The 21,510-nt window shown below is 39.4% G+C and overlaps 1 protein-coding gene across 1 annotated transcript in view; it reads left to right on the top strand.

Moving 5' to 3' along the window:
* Positions 1-21,510, top strand: part of Ophn1 (oligophrenin 1) — a 338,469-nt gene that overhangs the window by 275,192 nt on the left and 41,767 nt on the right. The window contains 1 exon segment of the mRNA XM_042054391.1: positions 10,017-10,176. Within this exon segment, the coding sequence (XP_041910325.1) occupies positions 10,017-10,176 (160 nt within the window).

The raw sequence follows: 21,510 nt of genomic DNA, 5'->3' as shown, positions 1-21,510 counted from the left end.
GAAGGAAAGTAAGATATACGGAAGTAACAAAAGGAAAAATCCCAAAGACAAAAGGTAGATGGGATAATTTAAGTTAAGAAAAACTGGCAAGAGACAAGCCATGCTAAGGTTGGGCACTTATAAGTAATAATAAGCCTCCATGTGTGTAATTTATTTGGGAGCTGGGTGCCTGGCCCCCCCAAAGAGTAAAGAGTCCAAAGAATAAAAGCAACAACAAAGGGGGTATCTATGAATTCACTATACCAAATAAAACAAAAACATCTTTTCCATCCTTGAAATGGTTCTTTCCCTCTCCCCTCAAATGTGAGTATACCTAGTGCCCAGTTCTTTGTTTCTAAATACTACTCCCTTTTCAAAGGGACCAGAGCAGCTTAGAAAAGTGGCCTTTCCAGATCTGGGGTTTGGAAAGACAAGGTGAGCCATGGGTAAATGATACCATAAAGAAAGGGATTTGCTTGATAAGGATGACACCAATGACGTTTGGTATACCTGCGCAGGAGTATTTGCTAAGAGCACATTGACCAAGCAGAGATTCATGGAAGAGCTGGTAAAGACAGAACAGCTATTATAGAAGAACAGCAGCTAATGAATGTGGGAGTGTTAGCCAAGTCAGCCTGTAACTGCACTGCCTTGGTTTTGAGCACTGATTAAATGATCAAATCGAGAGACAAGATAGTCTTATCATTTTAATGTATTGCTTCAGGCTACTAATTATAAATGGACACTGTGGGTCTTCACAATGAGGCTCTGTGACAGATGCTGCCTTAAATCATTGGTCAATGTGAGCATCGCCAATAATGACACAAGTTGACCCTATATGTCTCCTAATTTGATAAAGTGTGAAGTATAAAGCATGAAACTATGAAATGCTTAATGTGAATTGAACTAAGAGATGAAAGACTACAAATACAGAGAATTCTTGACAATCTATGAGATTATTGGCTTGGATTTATTTTTTACAAGTCAGTATTGTGGGAAAAGAAGTAGGGATCCTTAAAAGCAAATGCAGCGCATGAATTTTGATTTTACCGACATGTTAAAAACTCAGTTTAAAAGACTTTTTTCTCTTGACACTTGAGAAAATTTGATTATGGCATAGATATTAGGTGGTGTGGAATTGCAAATTTTGTTCTACATGAAAATCTTGTTATTGTCTAGTAGGAAATTTTGCTTTGTCTTTCAATATGAATGCTGGTAGTTTAGGGATTAATCAGTTTACTTCCAGAGACTTTGGAAAACATACACAGAGAAAGCAAGTGTGGCAAACTACTGGTAACCGAAGCTTCCTGTAGGCTGGCTACTGATGACTGAAGCTTCCTGTAGGCTGTCTAGATTCCAAAGTACTCGTCCTAGTCTTTTATCACTGTGACGAAATACCAGAACACAGTAACCTGAAGGGAGGGCATATTTATTTCCACCCATCACGTCATCATGGTAGAGTGAGTGGGGCATGTCCATGACAAGACACAACACCTTATATCACAATGGCAAGGCTGAGTGGGGAGGGGGAAGGAGGGGAAAAGAGAGAGATGGAGAGAATGTGAGTATGAGAAGGTTAGTGGGCTTTGTCCATTTTCCCCTTTTGCTCGACATGTGTCCCAAGGTTATGGGATGTTGTTGACATCATTTAGGGCATGTCTCCCACCATAGTTAATATTCTATGGAAATGGCCTGACAGAAAGCCTCAGAGGTGATGTGCACAATTTTAGGTGTTTCAAATTCCATCAGTTGCTCCTCAAGATTATTCAGCACAGTAACTCCAAAACTTTGACATATGTTTGACAACCTTTATAGTCATATATTGTAGACAATGTAACTTTAGAAAATACAGTTAGGGCTGTTTAGAAAACTTACACGGAGAACAGAGAAAATTCACATGCTTTCAAAATGCATGTACTCACCCTGCTTGCCAGTTGTGGCTTCCATAGTGGGTATAATGATTATATCTGTGCCTTTGTAATATATTCCTGCTTCTTGCTATTTTCTAGGTTATAATAGGCAAAAATAAATAGACCTCTGCCAATTTGGGGTTCTCAGTTATCCAGTTCTTTTTTTGTCTGTAGTTTCCATTAGTCACAGATAGGATATCGCTAATAGTCTCTTCTCCAGCAGTCTTAGTGGAATTCTACAATGGAAGCTAATGTCATGCCTAATTCTACCATTCATACATGTGTTTATCAGTATGCAAACACAAAAGGAGTTGTACAGCTTGTTCTATAAACTCAGTGAAGTCCCATTTCTCTGTGCTTTCAGATGCGTTGACAGCATCTTCTGTGAAAGTTTTACTCGAGGCAAATGAGAAAATGCAGTAGTATAATTGGAGTCCAGCAATAAAATTCTATGATCTAATGGAGGAGATGTAAAACTCTTTCACCGTCTTGCATCTGTGCTGCTATTTGAAAGGTTTAGGGTTATTAGGTTTACTGGATCCTTATTTTTGTAATACTTACATCTTTTCAGAAGCAAATAGTCAAGGATTATTTGGTAACTGAAGTTTCATCACATCTGAAGATTTGTAGTATTGGTTTAATCACTCATTGATGGTCACATTATCCAGTGCTATTGTTTTCTTTCTGTTCCTAAGAAGGCTGGGTGACTGTATGGTATTCACAGTCAGTATTTATATTTCCTATACCTCTCCCTCATGAGAAATCATTTTTACCACCTGTCATGCTGACTGGCGATGGTGTTTTCAAAATTTTATTGTAGCTCTTTTTCTTCGTTAGTCTTTTAAATACAACTAGTTACTCGTAGAGTATAAATATACGGAATCATGATTACAATAATACAATTATGAAGTTATGAGAGTACACATGCAAGTAAATATATATATATATATATATATATATATATATATATATATATATATATAAACATTTTCTCATTGGTTCTGAGGGCACTTTTCTTTTTCAAATTGTTATCTGCATTCTGGAAGCATCTTAGAACCAACAGTTTATTAAAATTGCTATTGTTAGATAGCTTGATGTAATTATCACATTCTCTATGCATCAGCTTGCTAATAGCTGCTCTCAGCTTACCATCACTATTGCTGTTAACGTATATCCATTTTTCAGTTTATTTTTGTATTTTAAGTTTCTTAAAACATTATATAATGATTTGACAATAAAATTGTTTTTCTTTTTTACATTCATGATTTGGTTTTAGTTGGTGACATTGAAATATTCTAGGCCATTGTACTATGCTGAAATATATATCGTAAGTTACAGAGAGTATGCTACTGATGGAGAAAGTCAAAGCTGTCTACCCTTGAAAGAGAACACCATTTGGGGGGAAAGGGACTGGTCATTTTTGGTACTCGCTCTTTCTGTTACTACTTTTCCTTTTGAATAAATTTGTATTATGCAAGATGTCTTTTAGTATATGTATACAAAAATTAAACGAAGGAAACAGCACCAAGAACTCATGTGCCCATCATCCAGATTCAGCTCTCGAGGTCACACTTTATCTATAGTTCCAGTTACCATCTGCCTGGTGTATGATTTTTTAAATAAGGTCATGACACTGTATTTGTTTCACTCATCAAAATCTCCGCTGCAAATTTATCTTGAGAAGATGAGAACTCTTTGTAAGCACATATCTAGCAAAATTATTGTATCTGAACAGAAATTAATAGTAATGTGAAATATTTTATTTTCAAATTTATACTGTTCACAAGTTTTTTCTTTAAATGAGGATCCAATTTGAATGTATACGTAGCAATCTAGTGACATGAGTTTCAAGTATCTAATTTCTAGCAGAATTTGGCTTGAAAGTTCATATGTGAGGCTTTCAGCCTGTATCACATCTACACAGTTGTATAATTACAGCTTGAAAGCAGGCATAAATACTATTTAAGTGAGTAGAAAAGCTGTGTTCAAGTAAAGCTTTATTTATAAAAAAGAGCACATGATAGTGAGATTTGGTTTAACTGCTTGATCTATAGCACTGCTTTCTAAATGTATTGCATATCAGAATCACCTGTAACATCATAAAGCATACAGTGTGGCCTAGACTTGATGTAGTGCGCAATAGAGACTATTTTATTTTACCGTGTGTTCAATATATAGGTTTTTCTGTACAATGTTCCGTTTTCTTGTGATATGCTAAAGAAGAAAGTTACTTGTCCTTTATAGTTTTCTTTAGTTGAAAGTTGAGTATAGAAGCTTGCTTTGCTCGGATTCCAGTTTGTGTGGATGTGAGTGTGTGTGTGTGTGTGTGTGTGTGTGTGTGTGTGTGTGTGTTTAGCGTGGGATAATATACATAATTGATGGTTCAGGAGACATGTAGTGTGTGGCTTCTCTCTTTTTCATTGTTTTCGAGAGCAGGATTTTCTTCGATTCATTTCCTGGCAGGCTAAAATACACTTTCGATCACCTAATAACTTCTTCACCTTACACATGACAGAACGGATTCTTAGGGATGGGAAAAGATAGGCACAAAGCCACACATTACATTAGTAATAGAACCAGGAATATGATTGGAAGTGGCCTCCTTATTTAAAAGTCAAAGTACATCGAGTTCTTAGAGTCACCGAACCCTAAAACTGGATGATACTGACAAGTTCACGTAAATAGCCTCCAATTCTTCTGCCAGCTGTCTTTGGAAACCAGAGGTCTCACTCAACTGAATAATAGCCTGCAGATAAAATTCAGAGTGCAAATATATATATATTTGTCTTCGACTATTTTGGGGGAAAAAAGACTTAGTTCCCAAATTTTAAATTTTAAGTAATTCACATTAATATCTGAATTTCAGGAAATGAGACCATCTCACCACACAGGGCCTGGTATGCTGGAGTCAGTAGTGGTGGTTCCTTCTTTGAAGTAGTATAAGTTGCCGACTTGCCACAGACTCCAGTACTCTTTTAGGGTTTATTATTATTTCTTTGAGAACTTTGTACAGCATGTTTTGAACATATTCCCCCTCCCCCACAGCTCTTCCTAGACCCACCTCTCCTTTCCTACACACCCAATTTTGTGTCTTTTTATACCAATTCATGCCAACTTTTGCTGCCCTAATATTCATAGATGTCGGACCTTCCACTGGAGTATGACCAACTTATGAGAGCCTCTATTTTTATAAAAAGCTGACCCTTTATCTCCTAGCAACTGACACCGCCAACAGCTTCTCCTTGAGTGGTTGGATTTCACACCCAATTCCCTTCTCCATGTTGGAATTTGGAATAGCCAGATCTTGTGTGTGATGTCATAGCCATTGTGAATTCGTATGTGCAGCTGCCCTGTTTTGTTAGGAGGACACTTTTCTTTTTTAAAAAATATTTATTTATTTATTATGTACACATATTCTGTTTTGCGTGTATGCCTGCAGGCCAGAAGAGGGCACCAGACCTCATTACAGATGGTTGTGAGCCACCATGTGGTTGCTGGGAATTGAACTCAGGACCTTTGGAAGAGCAGGCAAATGCTCTTAACCACTGAGCCATCTCTCCAGCCCAGGAGGACACTTTCCATTCCCTCTGTAATGACTAGACGATAAAGGTTTTTTTGTAAAGCAAGAAAGAATGTTGAATGGTACCATAGTGGTTTAACGGATGTGTGCTTGCTTAAAGGGATCAGGCACATGTTCCAGGTTAATATACCTCGTTTACATGACTTCTGTGCTCCTCAAAGAATTTTAGTTTATTTCTTCAAATCTAAACCATCAAAGAGAGTTATTATCTTCTACAGTAGAGAGCATTACCTCCTTCAAGTGCTCATTCTTTTAATTTTGCATTAAGTTAGTACTTTGACATTTTCAGACATGTTTGTAATGTGTTCTGATTATGCTCTCTGTACAGTCTTTTGTCTCTTTCTTATGCCTACCAGATCCACATACCAGTCCCTTTCCCAGATTAATGACTTTGGCGTTTGCTTTATGGCCTACTTAGTTAACCAGGGCTAAAAGTGTAGCCATCAGACTGGGACTATCTATCGGAGCTTGGTGGAGCCACTAGTGGGTGCCAACAACTGTTGGCAACGACTCCCTCTCTCCCTGAATCTGTCAGTAAGACACAGTTCATCAGTGACAGATAGGGCCCCATGAGTCCCTCCTTCCTTTTTATCTGACAGTGACAGGCTCAGTCATGAGCAGTCCCTATACAGTTGTCCCCAGTTGTTATGTGTTTGTGATCGCACTTGCTGTTTCTTGCCCAGAAGATAGCGTTTCACAGCCCCTTTCCCTGTCTTCTGATTCTTCCATTCTTTCTTCCGCAATAGTCCTTGAGCCTTAGCAGGATGCTATTGATGTTTTGTTTGGGGCTCAGTCCTTAGCTGTGATTTATTCTTAGCACTTCTTGCGGTGTTAAGTCTTTGCATTCACGCACATTCCTTGAAGTAGTAGTCTATGGATATAAGCATGAATATTTAGAAGGCAATCTAAAGTTATGCTGGTTTAGCTAAACATTTTATTTTTAATTTTGATGCTGAAGTTGTACCCATTTGTCCTTATGTATTAGAAATAATACTGTAAACTACATAATTTGTTGTTCAGCATGCTGTTGGGGGTTCACTCATTAATCTGCAATTGAGCTGTGACTTATACCTCTCCTTTTAAAAGTTGAATTTACTGTACAGAACTTGAAAATAAAAAATCATGCAGCAAGATTAGCCAGGCAGACCAAATATACATATATACTCTCTCTCTATATAAAGACATGTCTATATTTTCTGCATTTGTACATAAATTGCACGTCCCAGTGTATCATTGCTCTTTGTGCCACTTTTTCCATTTATCATTTTGGACATCATCCATTACTTCTGTATATAAGGTCTTGTTACATTTCTCAGACTGGCTTCAAACTCTTGGGCTCAAATGATCCTCTCACCCCAACCTCCGAAGTACCTAGGACTCCATCCCTAGGCCACTGGGATCAGCTCTCCACATTCTTTATAGCCACTGCGTGGCGGTTAAGGCAGAATAACTGGCCAAAGTGCAGAGAATAAGTGCCCGTGGAGAGCTGCATATGGGCCATCTGTAGCACCACCTCCTACTCAAGGTTCAGGGACTGAAGAAGAAAGACAATAAGATGCAGAAGTTGGGGAAGAACAGAGCAAAGCGTGATGAAGCATGCCAGGGCTGCTGCACTCAGGAGCTCAGAGCAGCTGAGGATTGCCCACACAAGAGCAAGCCCTTCAGCATTCTAGCACGTTGGCCGAGCCCCCTCCCCTTCTGTGCTATGGACAGTTGGTGGCTTCTAGACGAGGGAGAATCTGTTTTCTTTAAGGTTATGACTCCTGGCAAGACTACTCACTCCAGTGGATGGACCCACACCCAGAAGTACATGAACAACACAATTTGGAGTCAAATGGGATATTAAATTCAAAGCATGGATATGGCTTGGGTGTAGCTCAGTGCTAGAGACCTTGGCTAGTATGGATGAAGCTCTAGTGTCCAATCCCTTGTGCCGAAAATGATGTATATAGTAAGACGAGAGATGGCACTAGAAGGCCATGAAAGGTGAATATAGTAGGGATAGTAGGAAGCTCCTGCAGAGAAGCAGAAGTAAGCTCAGCTTAAAATCCTCCCATAGAGGCTTCTGTTTCTCAGGAGGCCTTACTGAAGCAGGCAGGAAGATGCAGTGGAACCATGGTTACACGCAAACCCCAACAAATACAGGTTCGAATCACCTGCCTCTCCAAAGTGACATTACTGAGCACCTCCCGCTGGGTGCTTCACCTCAGGTCTTGGTGGTGGTGGCGGCGGCGCACGCCTTTAATCCCAGCACTCGGGAGGCAGAGGCAGGCGGATCTCTGTGAGTTCGAGGTCAGCCTGGTCTACAAGAGCTAGTTCCAGGACAGGCTCTAAAAAAGCTGCAGAGAAACCCTGTCTCGAAAAACCAAAAAAAGAAAAAAAAGAAAAAAAAAAGCACCCTTCTTTCTGCAGTTGCAAATATACAGCAAACTGCAGTGGTATGGAGCAAAGCTCAGGTCTCTTCAAAGCTCACAGAAGGAGATGAGGGTTTTTGCTTAGACCACAGTGGATTAGCCATTCCAGATCACTTGGTGGCAGCATGGAGATTCTTTGCTAGTTTAATAACTGAACAAATTCTGTCACTAAAGAATAAAGGTTAATTGCAGAGGCATTTAAACTGTTGAAAGGGACTGATCAGCAGCCAGAAATATCAAAGGCCTGAATGCTGGCAGCTCATTACCATCTGAATGGCACCCAGCCTTTGTTAAGGGCTTAAGAGACTTTATTATAAAGATTGGTCTAAGGATTCTGTCCCCCTTAATTACCCACTTAGTGTCAAGAACTTGCTTGTTCATGGGTCAGTCTCTCAGGGCCTTTGGCTGGGTGAGTTTGGGCATTAGTATTTTGAGTGGGCACCTGGCCTGCCCCTTATTCTAACCTCTACACCCCCACAGCCATACTGGCCAAAGGGCTGCATGCTTTTCACTTGCCTGCCTCTGGTAGTTTAAAAGAGCTTTAATGGAGTTCAGTTCCTCTAAAGATAATTAATTAGTAACTGTTGTGTGCCAGGAACACAGTTGAAAGTTGTTTACCACCTAGTAGAAGAAGCAGATAATTAAACTGAAAATTGCAATGTATTCTCCTTGCTAGTATTATCAGTTAAGATGAGGACGGTACCAAATGGATAGACCTGAAATCACATACACACAAAGCAACATTAACCAGACTCGGCAGGTTATATTCATATATTTATGCACATGCTTGTCGCTAGCAAGAAGAATCAAAGAAAAAGAGGACATGAATTTGAAAGGGGGTAAGCTGGCTATGGGAGGAAAGGGAAGAGGAAAATGGTATAATTTGTATTTCTTTTCTGGAAAATTAAAAAGATGTTTTTCAGAAAGCAGGAGAGAGGGAAGCCAGAAATCCATTGTCTTCCTTACACCAAATGCTACCTTTGACTTAAAATTCACTAGTCCTTATTTTCAACTACCTGGAAGGCGATAGATGTCACCTGAAGTAAATCTCCAGGAACAATTAGTTATATGGGATAGGGGACATTTGAGGGTTGGCATAAGAGAAAGATTGGAAGTTCTGTCTGCAATAACCATGGTATAGTCAGAAAACGCTAATCTAAGCAGTTGAGAGGAACACTTGTCAAAGATTAGCAATGCCTATAACGGAGGTTCTTAGAAAGAGAAGTGCATTGGGCAGTCCCGTGTTGAAGCAATGTCACACTTGGTTTTCTACTGCTCTAAAGTAGACACTATTTACACAAGGAGGAAAACCGAAGCTCAGGGAGGTTGGGATTAAAATTACCTGTTGCACAGCTTGTGAGGGCACTGTTGGGATCCAAACTGGGCTCAACTTTAGAACCTAGGCTATACATAGGGATTAGAAATGGGGAAAAATATAAAAGGTTTTAGCTGTGCTCTCTAAAGACCTTTTAGCTTCTCCTGTAAGAGATGGGTAGCCAGTGGCGAGAACTGACGCAGAGTAAAGATCTGGCAATCAGATTGCAGGACCTGCTCCCCAGCTCAGCAATTGTGGTCTCAAGAAGATGCTCTTCCGTCTCCTTTGTTTTATAAAATGAAGAAGCTGATCAAGGGGCGGTCAAACATAGTATCCTTTTCGGTCTTTCAGGTTTTAGTTTTATAACTGTGGTACTAGAATGGCCAGATTCCTCACTAGAAGAACTAGTAGGCACACTTCCCACTGGTTTTTAAAGAAAGCAATGAAGTACTAGGAAAGTCCTCCACCTCTGGGTTATCCTTCTAATCTACTTTGCTGTTCATTGGACCTGATGTTCCCCAAGCCTTGCACATACTTAGGCTTTTCTCCTACCTCCCCATACCCTTTACTACCTCCACATCTGTCCCCTAACTCCTTCAGACATGCTTTCTTACTTCCTCCTCTCTCTCACTTTGGCTCCTATGCATATACTATCTTGTGTTGCTTGCTTGTTTTTCCATTGTGTTTTATTTCTTTCATGTATACTTCTGGCCTCGTCTTTTCTACTCTTTTGTGTCTCTTATCTCCTTTAACACCTAGCATAGTTCTCATTACTAGAAAAATGAACCTTTTTCATCATTTTCTTTTTCTTCTGGCAGTGTGTGTGAGCACAGCAAAGAGAATCTTATGACAGCTTCCAATATGGGGGTGATCTTTGGGCCCACCCTGATGAGAGCTCAAGAGGACACTGTGGCTGCTATGATGAACATCAAATTTCAGAACATTGTGGTAGAAATCCTGATTGAACACTTTGGCAAGGTAACCATTTCCTATTCTTAATATCTCTCCTCGAAAGAAGTGACATTTGTCTTGTCTGCCTTTTAACTGTGTTTGTCTATCTGCCTGCCTCCATCCCTCTTTTTCTCTCTTCCTTCCTTCCTTCCTTCCTTCCTTCCTTCCTTCCTTCCTTCCTTCCTTCCTTCCTTCCTTCCCTCCCTCCCTCCCTCCCTCCCTCCCTCCTTTCCTTCTTTGTTTATATTTTCAAAGCAAAAGATGCTATAAAAATGTTGGCTATCCTGGCACTCACTATGTAGTGTATATTGAACCTGTCATCCTTATGACTTAGTTTCCAGACTGTTGGGATCACAGACAGGAAGTTGTGTGTCTTATTATTTGGTTCAAGTTGATATTGGAAAGAAATCCCACTGTGCCACAATGACATGTTTCTTGAAGACATATAAATTAAAACTAGGGCCTTGTATATGATAAGCAAATACTCTACCATTGATCTAGCCTCAAGCCCTTTTTTAACTTTTCAAGCAGAGTCTTAATAAGGTGTCCCAGTCAACCATCAACTCACTCTGTAACCCAGACATATCTTCAAGTTATGATCCTCCTGCCCCAGCCTCCCAAGTATCTGAGATTACAGGCCTGCATTGTTAAACTTAGCCACAGTGATGTTTAATATTAAATTTAACACTTAGAGTGGTGGCATACACCTTTAATCCCAACACTCGGGAGGCAGAGGCAGGTGGATCTCTGTGAGTTCGAGGCCAGCCTGGTCTACAAGAGCTAGTTCCAGGACAGGCTACAGAGAAACCCTGTCTCAAAATGCAAGCAAACAAACAAAACACAAAAATATAACACTTAGCTTTTCATCTATTCAGCATCTGTTACTTGAACATATACTGTTTTTATTATCAGGTAAATGCTGGGGATGTTAAAGAAGAAAAAGCCACTGGCTGTTTCTAAGACATTAGCCATGAAGTATAGCAAAGGAAAGTGATACAGAAGAAAGTGATGCATATACAATGAAATTATAGGGTAGAGTTATGCTCACATAATACCAAGTCCATGACATCCCCCAATCAAATGACAGATTGCTAAGAGAAAAGTAAACATGTCTATGTAAGTTTTATATGACATATGACTTGGTAACACTCTAGAATAAGCACCTTCCCCCAAAAGCTCAGGTAAATGTATACTGTATGATGAAATATCTCGTTGTAGAGAAATATGACTACAGGACAATAGGGGCTGATGGAGTACTAACACACTGGAGGCAAGCCTATATTTTTGGTGTTTCTGTACCTTTGAGGATACCATTGTTTGTTTTCTCTGGGTTCCTCTGGGTTTATCTTATATAATGTACTTTAGTGGGAAGTCAGAAAATTCTTTTCTGGCCTGCTTCAGTGAAAATGGGCAGCAGAAGGTCTGAGAACCATTATGTTTGCAAGTCCCATATTTAGCAAGTCTTAAACCCCATTTCAAGACCATAAATAAATCAGTGTGTTTATTTTAAATTACATCTCATTTTAGAATGTTTTAAGTTAGAGTATTTTATATCATATATAACTTATAAGGTAGCATACATTATCATTTGGTCAAATCAAAGGAATAAATTATAGGGAGACAAAAAATGAACCTGGTAATGTGCTTGAGACAAGAACTACTTCTTAACACATACTGTGTACTTGCCACAAATGTCTTATGTTTATTTGTAAGAGCTTTTTAACAGAGAGCGCCCTCCATGGGAAGCATTATTTAAAAAGAACTTTATTTGGATCGTGAAGGCCTATACAGTCTGAGTCTATTCATAGCTCAAGTCCAAGCCTGATCACTTGTTACCCCACTAGGTAAGATGCTCAGATGCTTAGAGGCTACACATAAACATACCATGGCTCTAATGTAAGAGATGCTTCTTTCTTTGTTGTAAAATAACCCAACTAAAATGACTTGATATAATCAGGATTCTTTGTTCTTTCTTTCTTAGTGCTCTGAGAAGCCCACTATCCTGCTTTCCCTACAATGGTCATTCATCATCTCCATTCTTGCTGTTGAAAAGAATGAGAGAGAAGTAGAGTTTATAACCCTGTGCTTTAAGGTTCTGATCTGGGAGTTAGATATCATTTTCATTCCATTCCATTTTCTAAACTTCAATCTCACAATCATGCTCACTGATAAGGCAGAAAAGTAGTCTGTTTCATTTTTTTTTAAGCCACAATCTTGCTTTATAGCCCGAGCTGCCTTTGAATTTGTAGTTAGTCTCCTCAGCCTCCCAAGTGCTGAGATAAAACACATATTCAACTGTGCTGTCTCAAGAAGGGGAAGTCTTTTTTTTTGAGACAAGGTTTTTCTGTGGCTTTGGAGCGTATCCTGGAACTAGCTCTTATAGACCAGGCTGGCCTCGAACTCACAGAGAACCACCTGCCTCTGCCTCCCAAGTGCTGGGATTACAGGTGTGCACCACCGCTGCCCGGCTTGAAGGTAAAGTCTTCAGTATAGCACATTCCCAACTAAGACTTCAAAAAGAGTAAGAGAATGCATCCAAGGAAACAGCTAGTCTTCTCTGCCATGTTGTCTGTGTCACCTCCAAAACTTTTCATAACCTTTCTGATTTTGCCATTAGAAATCGAAAGGAGTTTATATGCTTCTATGTGATAGCCATAAGTCCAAGGTTATTTCTTTAGGAAGTGGCAAAGATGGATACCAAAATGGATAATGGATACCAAAATGCGCTGAGATGGAAGAGAGTTCAATTTTCCACAGCACAAGAGGATAACTATAACACGTAAACTGTGCCAAAAGAGAAAAAAATTGTGAGTCCTATCACGAAGAAACAACTATATAAGGAGATGGAAATACTGTTTGATCCTTATGCACTCTGTGTGAATGTATGAATTTTAACACTGTACCACATATGTATGTGTAATATGTGTCAACTAAGAAGTGTTAACAAGAGATATTCTAAGAGTCAAAGTACTTAATTAGGTACGACTGCAGCACCAGTCATGATGTGTAGTGACAGTAGGGTCTATACAAGGTGCCTTGTAATTATCGAGTTGCGAAGAACTAGATAAGACCTACATTAGGTACTGTATTAATCAGGACTTTCTAGAGAGGTAGAACTGGTATGTTACATGTATAGATACTACAGAGGAGACCTGTTAGGGGAATTAGATGATGTGTTTATGGCAGCAAGGACGTAACAGCATAGTCCACCTATGATGGACTGGAGACCCCAGGATTCAATAGTATGACTCAGTCAAGTTCCAGGGGCCTCAGAACCAGGAAAGCCTACAGTATAAATCATCTTAGACAAAAAAAAAAAAAGGCTACAGATACAGGGATCTTGGTGTGGGTGGATAGCGTGGCGTAAGAGTAGGAGTGCAGAGGGACAATAGTCCTGATGTCCAAAGCACGAGAAGAAAATTCTCATTCACAAATTAGTCGGCTGTGTTTTCATGACCCCCACAGATCAGATGGGTTCTTCCCCAATGAGGGCTGCTCTTCCTCGTGTGGTCCACTTAGACTCACGGGTGACTTCTTCTGGCAACACCTTCACTCTTCCTCTCAATAATATCTCCAAACATTCCTCAATCCAGTCTGTCTGTCACTTAACAGTTGTTGTCACAGATTCTAAAGTTGAATAGAAAGAGAAACAGGGGAAGCGAGTTGCAAGTGGATAGCCGAGTGTGGACAAAGGTCAGAGACATGATGGCTGTGTTATTAGAACATGAAGTGGAAATAAAAGTAGCAGATTGCACTGGAGGCAGGCGGGGATCGGGGCTGGAAAGCAATTGACTGCCTAGTTGATGAGTTTGAACGTGAGCATTTTATCCTGCCACTGCTAGGAAAGCATTGCTTACTCGTAGAGAAAGGCTACAGTCAGCCTTGTGTAAGAGAGGCTGCATTTAGAAGAATAGCTCGCGCAGTTGGAACACTGTCTGAGCACAAAGTAATTATATTCTGAGTTAGGACAGTGGGAAGAAGAAGAGAGAGGTGAAATCATTGAAATCATTAGGACTTAACAATCAGAGGATGCTACTAAGGGTTTCTGATACCTTGATTTCTTATTTGCCTGACCAAGTGAAAGCAGCCACTCTTTTTATCGTGAGAAATATAGAATGATAGATTTTGGGAGAGATGAAGGAAAGCTTAGTTTGGGGCAAGTTGGATTAGACAGGTCTGAAGGTGTGCAGGGAACCTGGCTAATGTGAATCTAAAGAAAGGGTCACTGAATATAAAACCACAGAGCAAACAATTTAGGATTTGGAGGCTACAGAACTCTGTCACAACTGACCCACGCCGACTATAGGGTAGGGAAGCAACCATATGTAAACAGGAGAGGTCATGTTGTACTAATTGCTTATAAAATAGGCTATTAAGCCCATGGTCTATAATTAATTCAGCCCTGGTGTAATGATTGGATTTTATTTATTGATGAGTTGATTTATTCACACAGCATCATTATCTATCATCCGTCTATCCATCTATGTATCCTTTCATCCATCTCTGTATGTAAGGCTTTGTTTAGACATAGGAAATAGGAAAATCTATATAGAAGAAAAGAGGTTCAAAAGGATAATGAAGGAAGTGGTAGGACTTAGAACCCCTTGGAAAGCTTTTGGCTTTGCTTTCTATGACAAAAAGTAGATTTTTTTCAGCAGTGGAGTGACATGATTTTACTTATTTTTTATAGGACTATTCCGACTGAAGTGGGGAAAATAGTTATAGTAGACAGAAATAGAAGAGAGAAGACTAGAAAGCCATTTTATTTTATTTAAATTGTGTTTATTCAATTATTTATTTGGTCATACAATATACCTTGTTCAAGACTTTCCCCTCCTCTAACTCTTCCTAGACCCTCCCTGACTCAATTTAATGTTCTCTCTCTCTCCTTTCTTTCTCTCAAAGCAAAAGCAACAAACAAAAATCAATTCAAATCAAACAAGAAACCAGTAAAATAGAAAACGGAAAAGCAAAGAAAGTAAAACAAAAAGTCCACAAAGCATATATTTTGCTGTTTGTGTTGGCCAGATCTGGGCATGGGGCCTACCCTGCAATATTGTTGATAGAGTAGTAACACTCTATTGGAGAAACTCAATTTTCCTTTTCCCAGCAGGCATCAATTACAATGGCTTCTTGGTCAGGGATGGGACTTTTTGTCCACTTTCTCTTCTCAGTGCTGGAGTTTAGTTCAGAGTTCCTCACTCTCTGCACACTATCCAGTTGAAGGTCTCTGCATTGACTCCCGTTTCCTGCAAAAAGACGCTTCTCTGATGTGAGTTGAGCAAGGCACTGATCTGTGGGTATAACAAAACCTCATTAGGAATCATGTAATTATACTCATTTAGCCGAAAATAGCAGCAGGTTTTCCCCTAAATCCATGATCGATCTAGTCTCAGTTCTCAGCCACTTTAGCAGTGTCTGGTATGGGCTTTACCTCATCCAGTCGTCCTTAGATTAAATCAAAAAGTGGCAGGTTACTTCCACTCAAAACAAATGCAAAACTTGAAAGCAGGCCTAACAAAGCATTTATTGGAGTTATTTGCTCAAACTACAGAAGGCTGACAAGAGAATTCACAATAATTATAGGTATATTAAGAGGCACACTATGTTCAATGAGTAGAATACTCAACATAGTAATGATATCGTTTCTTTCCAAGATGACCTGTATGTTTAAGACAATGTCAAAATTCAGCCAAATATTTTTGTAGGTAGTGGCAAGGTTATATTAAGTAGGAGGATACAAATGGGACTATAAAAGCTAACACTTTTTTGAAAAGGAACAAACTGAGGCGTATTATTAATATTAATGCTTATGATGTTCAGCACTAAAACAATATGCAATTAGCAGATGGATAGACACAGACCAATGAAGCAGAATAAAGAATGTGCAAATAGTCCCACAAAGTTTGGATAAACTATTTTTCACAAAGGTACAAATGTAGCTGCCACTGTCTTACATAGCTCAGGTAGCTGTCACTTGCCTTTTCCATAGCTCAGATCCCAAATTCAGTCTCCAAGTACGGCAAAAGAATTTTAAATAAAACAGTATAATATTTTCAACAAATGCTGTGAGAAGTTGCACATATGTTGGTAATGAAAGTTATCTCAATGTAAATCTCATAGCATGTGCAAAAGTTAACTCAAAATTGTTTATCTAAAAAGAAGCAAAATCAGCAGCACAAAATTGGAATATTCAGTTACAGGTAAATTTTTGGAAAATTGCATAGGAGAAAGTCTGCAGGCCCTTGGACTTTTGGACGAGTTTTTCGATGTGACACCCAAAGCACAATTCAGAGAGGAAAAAAAATCAGTGGATTGGATTTTTATCAAAGTTGCTACCAAGTTGCAAAGGATTCATATCTAGAGTATATAAAGAATTCTCATAGCCAACCACAAAGGATCAAGCATTGTAATTATTAAACTGGATAAAGCCATGAACAGTATGTGCAGATGGCAAGTAAGAGATTAGGAGTTGTTCAGGATAACTAACCAGTAGGGAAATGCCAATTAAGACCCCAGTGAGATAGCACTGAATATTTATCAGAACAGCAGAAATAAAAAAACAGCAACAATCCAAAATGGTGACGAGGGTACACAGAAGCTCAAATGTGTCATCCTTCTCAATTGGGAATATAAAATAGGACAGCCTCTCTGAAAAATAGATGTGCATTTTCTTAATTAAAACAAAGCAAACCAAATACGGACATCTGGGGAACCGTATTTTGCTCTCCTGAGCATTTGTCAGATAGAGACAAAAGCTGTTTACCTCTGCAGGGATTTAAAATTTTCCATCGTGTTTGCGCTGTATGTCAGGTATTATTGGAGAGACTTTTACACCAAAATTCACATTAGGAGAACAGAATGACTTGTCCAGGGTCACCGAATGAGCCAGTTTGGGAACTCAGATTTAACATTAACTCAAATCGACACTACAGGGTCTTTGCTGGGTTCTTGAAAATGAGTATGTAAGTGGCAGAGATTGTCAATAGAGATGAAAAGGTCGAGGATATTTGAGACTAGAGTTGCCAAAGGTCATCCACATAGTGAAGATTTGTGTTAGATATCTGTGGTAGTTGGAATGATGGATGCCTTCCATAGGTTTAGATATTCGAGTACTTGGTCCCCAGTTGCAGGCACTGTTTGGGGAAAGTTCTAGAAGCTTTTGGAGGTGGATTCTTGCTGAAGGAAGGCCATCACTGAAGGCCAGCTCTGCGAATTTCTAACTTTGTCCCACTTCCTCTCTTGTAGTTTGCCTCTGCTTTTTCTGCTTCCTGCCTGTGCATAGGAATGTGATCTTTCTGCTTCCTGGCCCTGCTGCTATTCCTGCTGCTTGCTGCCATCCTTCCCCACCATTGTGGACTCTCCTTTTGGAACCATAAACCCAAATAATCTCTTTTCTTCTTTAAGTTGTCTTAGTCATGGCATTTTATCAGAGCAGTACAAGTAACTAATACAGTATCCTAGTTTTAAAATTTGATGGTCAATTTATGAATCTTGTTGGTTTGAGTGAAGAGTTTAGCTCCAGGCAGAAGAGGCCATGGAAATGCTTTAGTATGTCCTGACTTACTGCACTTTAAATGTTCTTATTCATCTGTGAGTGGATAGAGGAATGATGATGGCATGTTTAGTCTGTTATCAGTCAAAACCCCTTAATTTCTGGCTGGGTGGCGGCGGCGCATGTTTTTAATCCCAGCACTCGGGAGTCAGAGGTCCTGTGAGTTAGAAACCGCCCTGGTTAACAAAGCATGTTCCAGGAAAGAGCAAGGACTACACAGAGAAACCCTTTCTCAAAAACAGAAAAAACAAAACCCACAAAAAACCCCACTCAAATTTCTGTAAAATTTATTCTATAGATTGTAAAAAAAAAAAAAAAGACCAATTTTATTTTACCAAAAAGATCTGCTCTTTGGTGAATATCCTTAATCCCAACAGGGTTTATAAAATTATTTTGCTACATGTTTGGTCAGGATCCCTAACTCTATATTGTAGCATTGTGTGAAGAATAATTAATTACAAATACTGGTTATCTGTTATCCCCAGGCTCCAATAGGAGGTCATTTCAGCTTACTGGTGCTCAGCGGTGGAGTGAGGCTAGAATAAACATTTTGCTAGATTTTAAATACTTATTATATGATTGTGATTCTGGCTTTTGTATGATACTAGAGATGTACATTAGCTGTGTTTTCAAAAAAGCAATATGACAATCACGAATTGTTTCTGATTTGTAAATTTCCTTCAGGTGAGGCATCTTATGTGGCTCTAGAAACTGAACTTCCAGTTTGCTAAGCATTTATCAAATTGCCCGTTTTGAAAAAGAGAAAACTGATGTGTGAGGTTGTCCCAGAAATTATAGACCTTATGTAGGTGTGACTACATAGAATAGTTGTGGGGATTAAAAGAGATAATATATGTGAGACTTGAGGCTGCCCAGCAAGCACTAGGGATTATATGTTCCTGCCAAGTTGTTCAGCTAATGGGATATGATTTTTCGGTTGACATGTTATAATTTCAGTAATATTTTTTTCCATTTGCGCTTGCTCTTTAGTAGAAAGGGCTTAAACACACTGTTTTCAGTTTCTCTATCAACCCCTGAAAAATACCTAGATAGTCTGTAAAGAAAACTTAAATGTGTAAGGCAAGCTGACGTTTAAAGGAGTCCGTTCTGAGATTTCTCTCGGCGCTGCTGTTTTTAAGAAATTTGAATCACCTCTAAATTTCCAAGTAGGAGAGCAGAGAAGTAACAAGGGAAAGGAAGTTCTCTCCCCCCCCTCCACTAATCCCCTAGAATAGCACTGTCAATTATTCCGAACTTCTTAGTCTTTAGCCCATGGAATAGTGTGTGGATCAGGGTACACTAACCCGATACTGCTGGCTTGAGACACAGAGGTAATTTGGATTGGCAGAGGAAGGTTGGTTTTTGTTTTCTGAACATTTTGTTTGGGGCAGCTGCTGGGAATTACAGGGAAAGAGAGGGGCCAGCTGGGAAGGCAGTTCCTAGTGATTTAGTTCCGAGGACAGAATTGTATTTCCCTTAAGGAGGTGGAATATGGGACAGATCCATTTGGCTATCAGAACTAGAAAGTGACTTTTACAGATCTTCTGACTCAGGCACTTCATTTTCCATAAAGCCCCGTCTCTTTGCAAAATGCATTGTTGCAGCTCCATCTCCACCCTTGTCTTTGGACCATTATATCCCTTTGGTTCTTCACAAGGTACTTTATAAAAGAGCTCAGGGACCAGGGTTGAATCCTTGCCTATCTATTATCTCATGTGTACTTTGGAAAGACATTTGTCAGCTGCACAGCCGGACTTCAGCACTTTTTCCATTTGTTGCTCCTGATTGCACTGTGCTAGTGCTAGAGACCAGTTGGTCAACCTCCTCCGACTTCGATTTTTGAGCAATGACCCAGGAGTCAGGCTGGGTGCAGTGAGGTGCACTGTGCTCTTAGCTCATCCGTCCTCATTCCGACTCTAACATGATGCACATTATTGATGTTCTAGATTAGGGATCAGAGATTCTGCGTGTGATGAGTGGAAAAACTGAGACACATCTAGCTGTGGCGGCGTTAAGGCTGCATCTCAAGGAATGGAGACCTCTTTTCAAGCGAAAGATTAAGGAGAGTAGTCGGTTGTGCTTGTCTTTGTATCACTGATATTGACGCAGCTATTGTTGCTTTCGTTAACTTCCTCTGCAGTGCTAATATGTGTATTCAAATGCTTTCATTTTTCTTTATGCATGTTTCTTAGTATTGGGGATGTAACACAGGGCATCACACATGCTATGACTGCCGTACCACTGAGCTACAGCTATAGTCCAGGATTTCCCTTCTAGTGGGTGGGTAATTGCCTTTCAATTATGCACCGTGTTGCTTCATGGTCTTAGTATAGTTTTCTGGGAAAACAATTATTTTCAACGTAATTAGGAAATCCACTACTAATATATGTCAGAATGGATTTTACTGTCTCTAAAGATGAATGGTTTGAGGGCGTGGTTGAAGGAACTGAAAAACTGAAGGATACAGTCTTTGCCGCAGATGACTGAGGGCAGTTCTTGTAAACTGGCCAGAGAAAGCTGGATTGTTTTCAATACAAAGTTTGTGAGAACTCAAATGTTGCCTATGTTCCCAAATGTCCAAACAGGAACTTATCCAGGAAAAAGACCTCATTGATGTTGTAGCAACATGATGGATTGGAAGAGGCAAACAAGAGTCCCTTTTAAAAAACAACTCTGATTTATGTATTTTTCTGACACCCAATCTAGCAGCCCCGAGGACATAGACCACAGCCCTGGTTTGCTTTTTCCTGAACTGTGACTCCTGTAGATTTGTGTCTGCCGCCAGAGGGCAGCAAGAGAACAGAGAAATGTGTTTCCCTCTTTGTGGAATGATAAATGACAGACATACCCATTCAGACACACATACACATGTGTGTGTATTAATTTGAAATTAATTAACTGCTGATTGCAAATCATAATGCATCTTACTATAAAGCTTGTTTTTTATGTTTATATTTTAAAATGTACCTGTCGTCATCTAAATATTCATTTACAGTACAAACACGTATATGTGTGCATATGTAACATAGAAATATAGAGAGGATGAGAGAATCTAATTAAGTCAGCTCTGTGCTTCATTGCATTTAATTTCTGAAATGATAAGGTTAAGCTAAAAGTTATTAAGAATAACATTTTTATTAGCTTATTCATGTTAGGACATTTTCAGAATCTAATATATAGTTAGCTGAGAATTTGACAAACATTTTCAAATGAATCTTCAGAAAAGTATCTTTAAGTATGCATATTGAGATCAAAGGGTAACCTGAAGAAAAATATCTTTGAGCAGAGAATTATTAAGATTGAGAAACTTCACATGTGTTCATTAGTCATAGTGAATCTCTTAAAGATACAGTTTAGAGATTTCAACCCTGGCTGAGTTGAGCTCTTCATACATTCTCCAGCAGCCGGGTTCTCTTAGCTCGCCTTTCAATCAAGGTCAGGGCTTGCTGCAAGCTTAATAAGCATGTCCAAACCCGATGAGATGGTGTGTGAAGTACAGGGTGCATTGGGGAGTGACATTTGCCCCCAGTGTTCTGATACCTGAAATCCTCATTATGAGTCACTCTTTCGATTCTGGTCACCCTGATAGTTCTCTTGAAGATTCAGCAAAAGGTAGCGATACATTCTCCTCTCCCCTTCCTTTCTCTGGCTGGCACTACAATGCTTCCAACAGTAAGAACAGTAAGTAGCATTTCACGAGGACTTACTATATGCTAAGCCTTTGCTGTTCAACATTCTATCGACTCCTTCCAACAACTCTTGAGGTGTTCTCCCATTATACTGGTAGGTAATGAGACAGAGAAAGG

This window comes from Arvicola amphibius, chromosome X (genome assembly GCF_903992535.2).
Source record: "Arvicola amphibius chromosome X, mArvAmp1.2, whole genome shotgun sequence".
In the NCBI taxonomy this organism is placed as follows: domain Eukaryota; kingdom Metazoa; phylum Chordata; class Mammalia; order Rodentia; family Cricetidae; genus Arvicola; species Arvicola amphibius.
The sequence above is the reverse complement of the archived record's forward strand: the minus strand, read 5'-3'. Positions and strand labels throughout refer to the sequence as shown.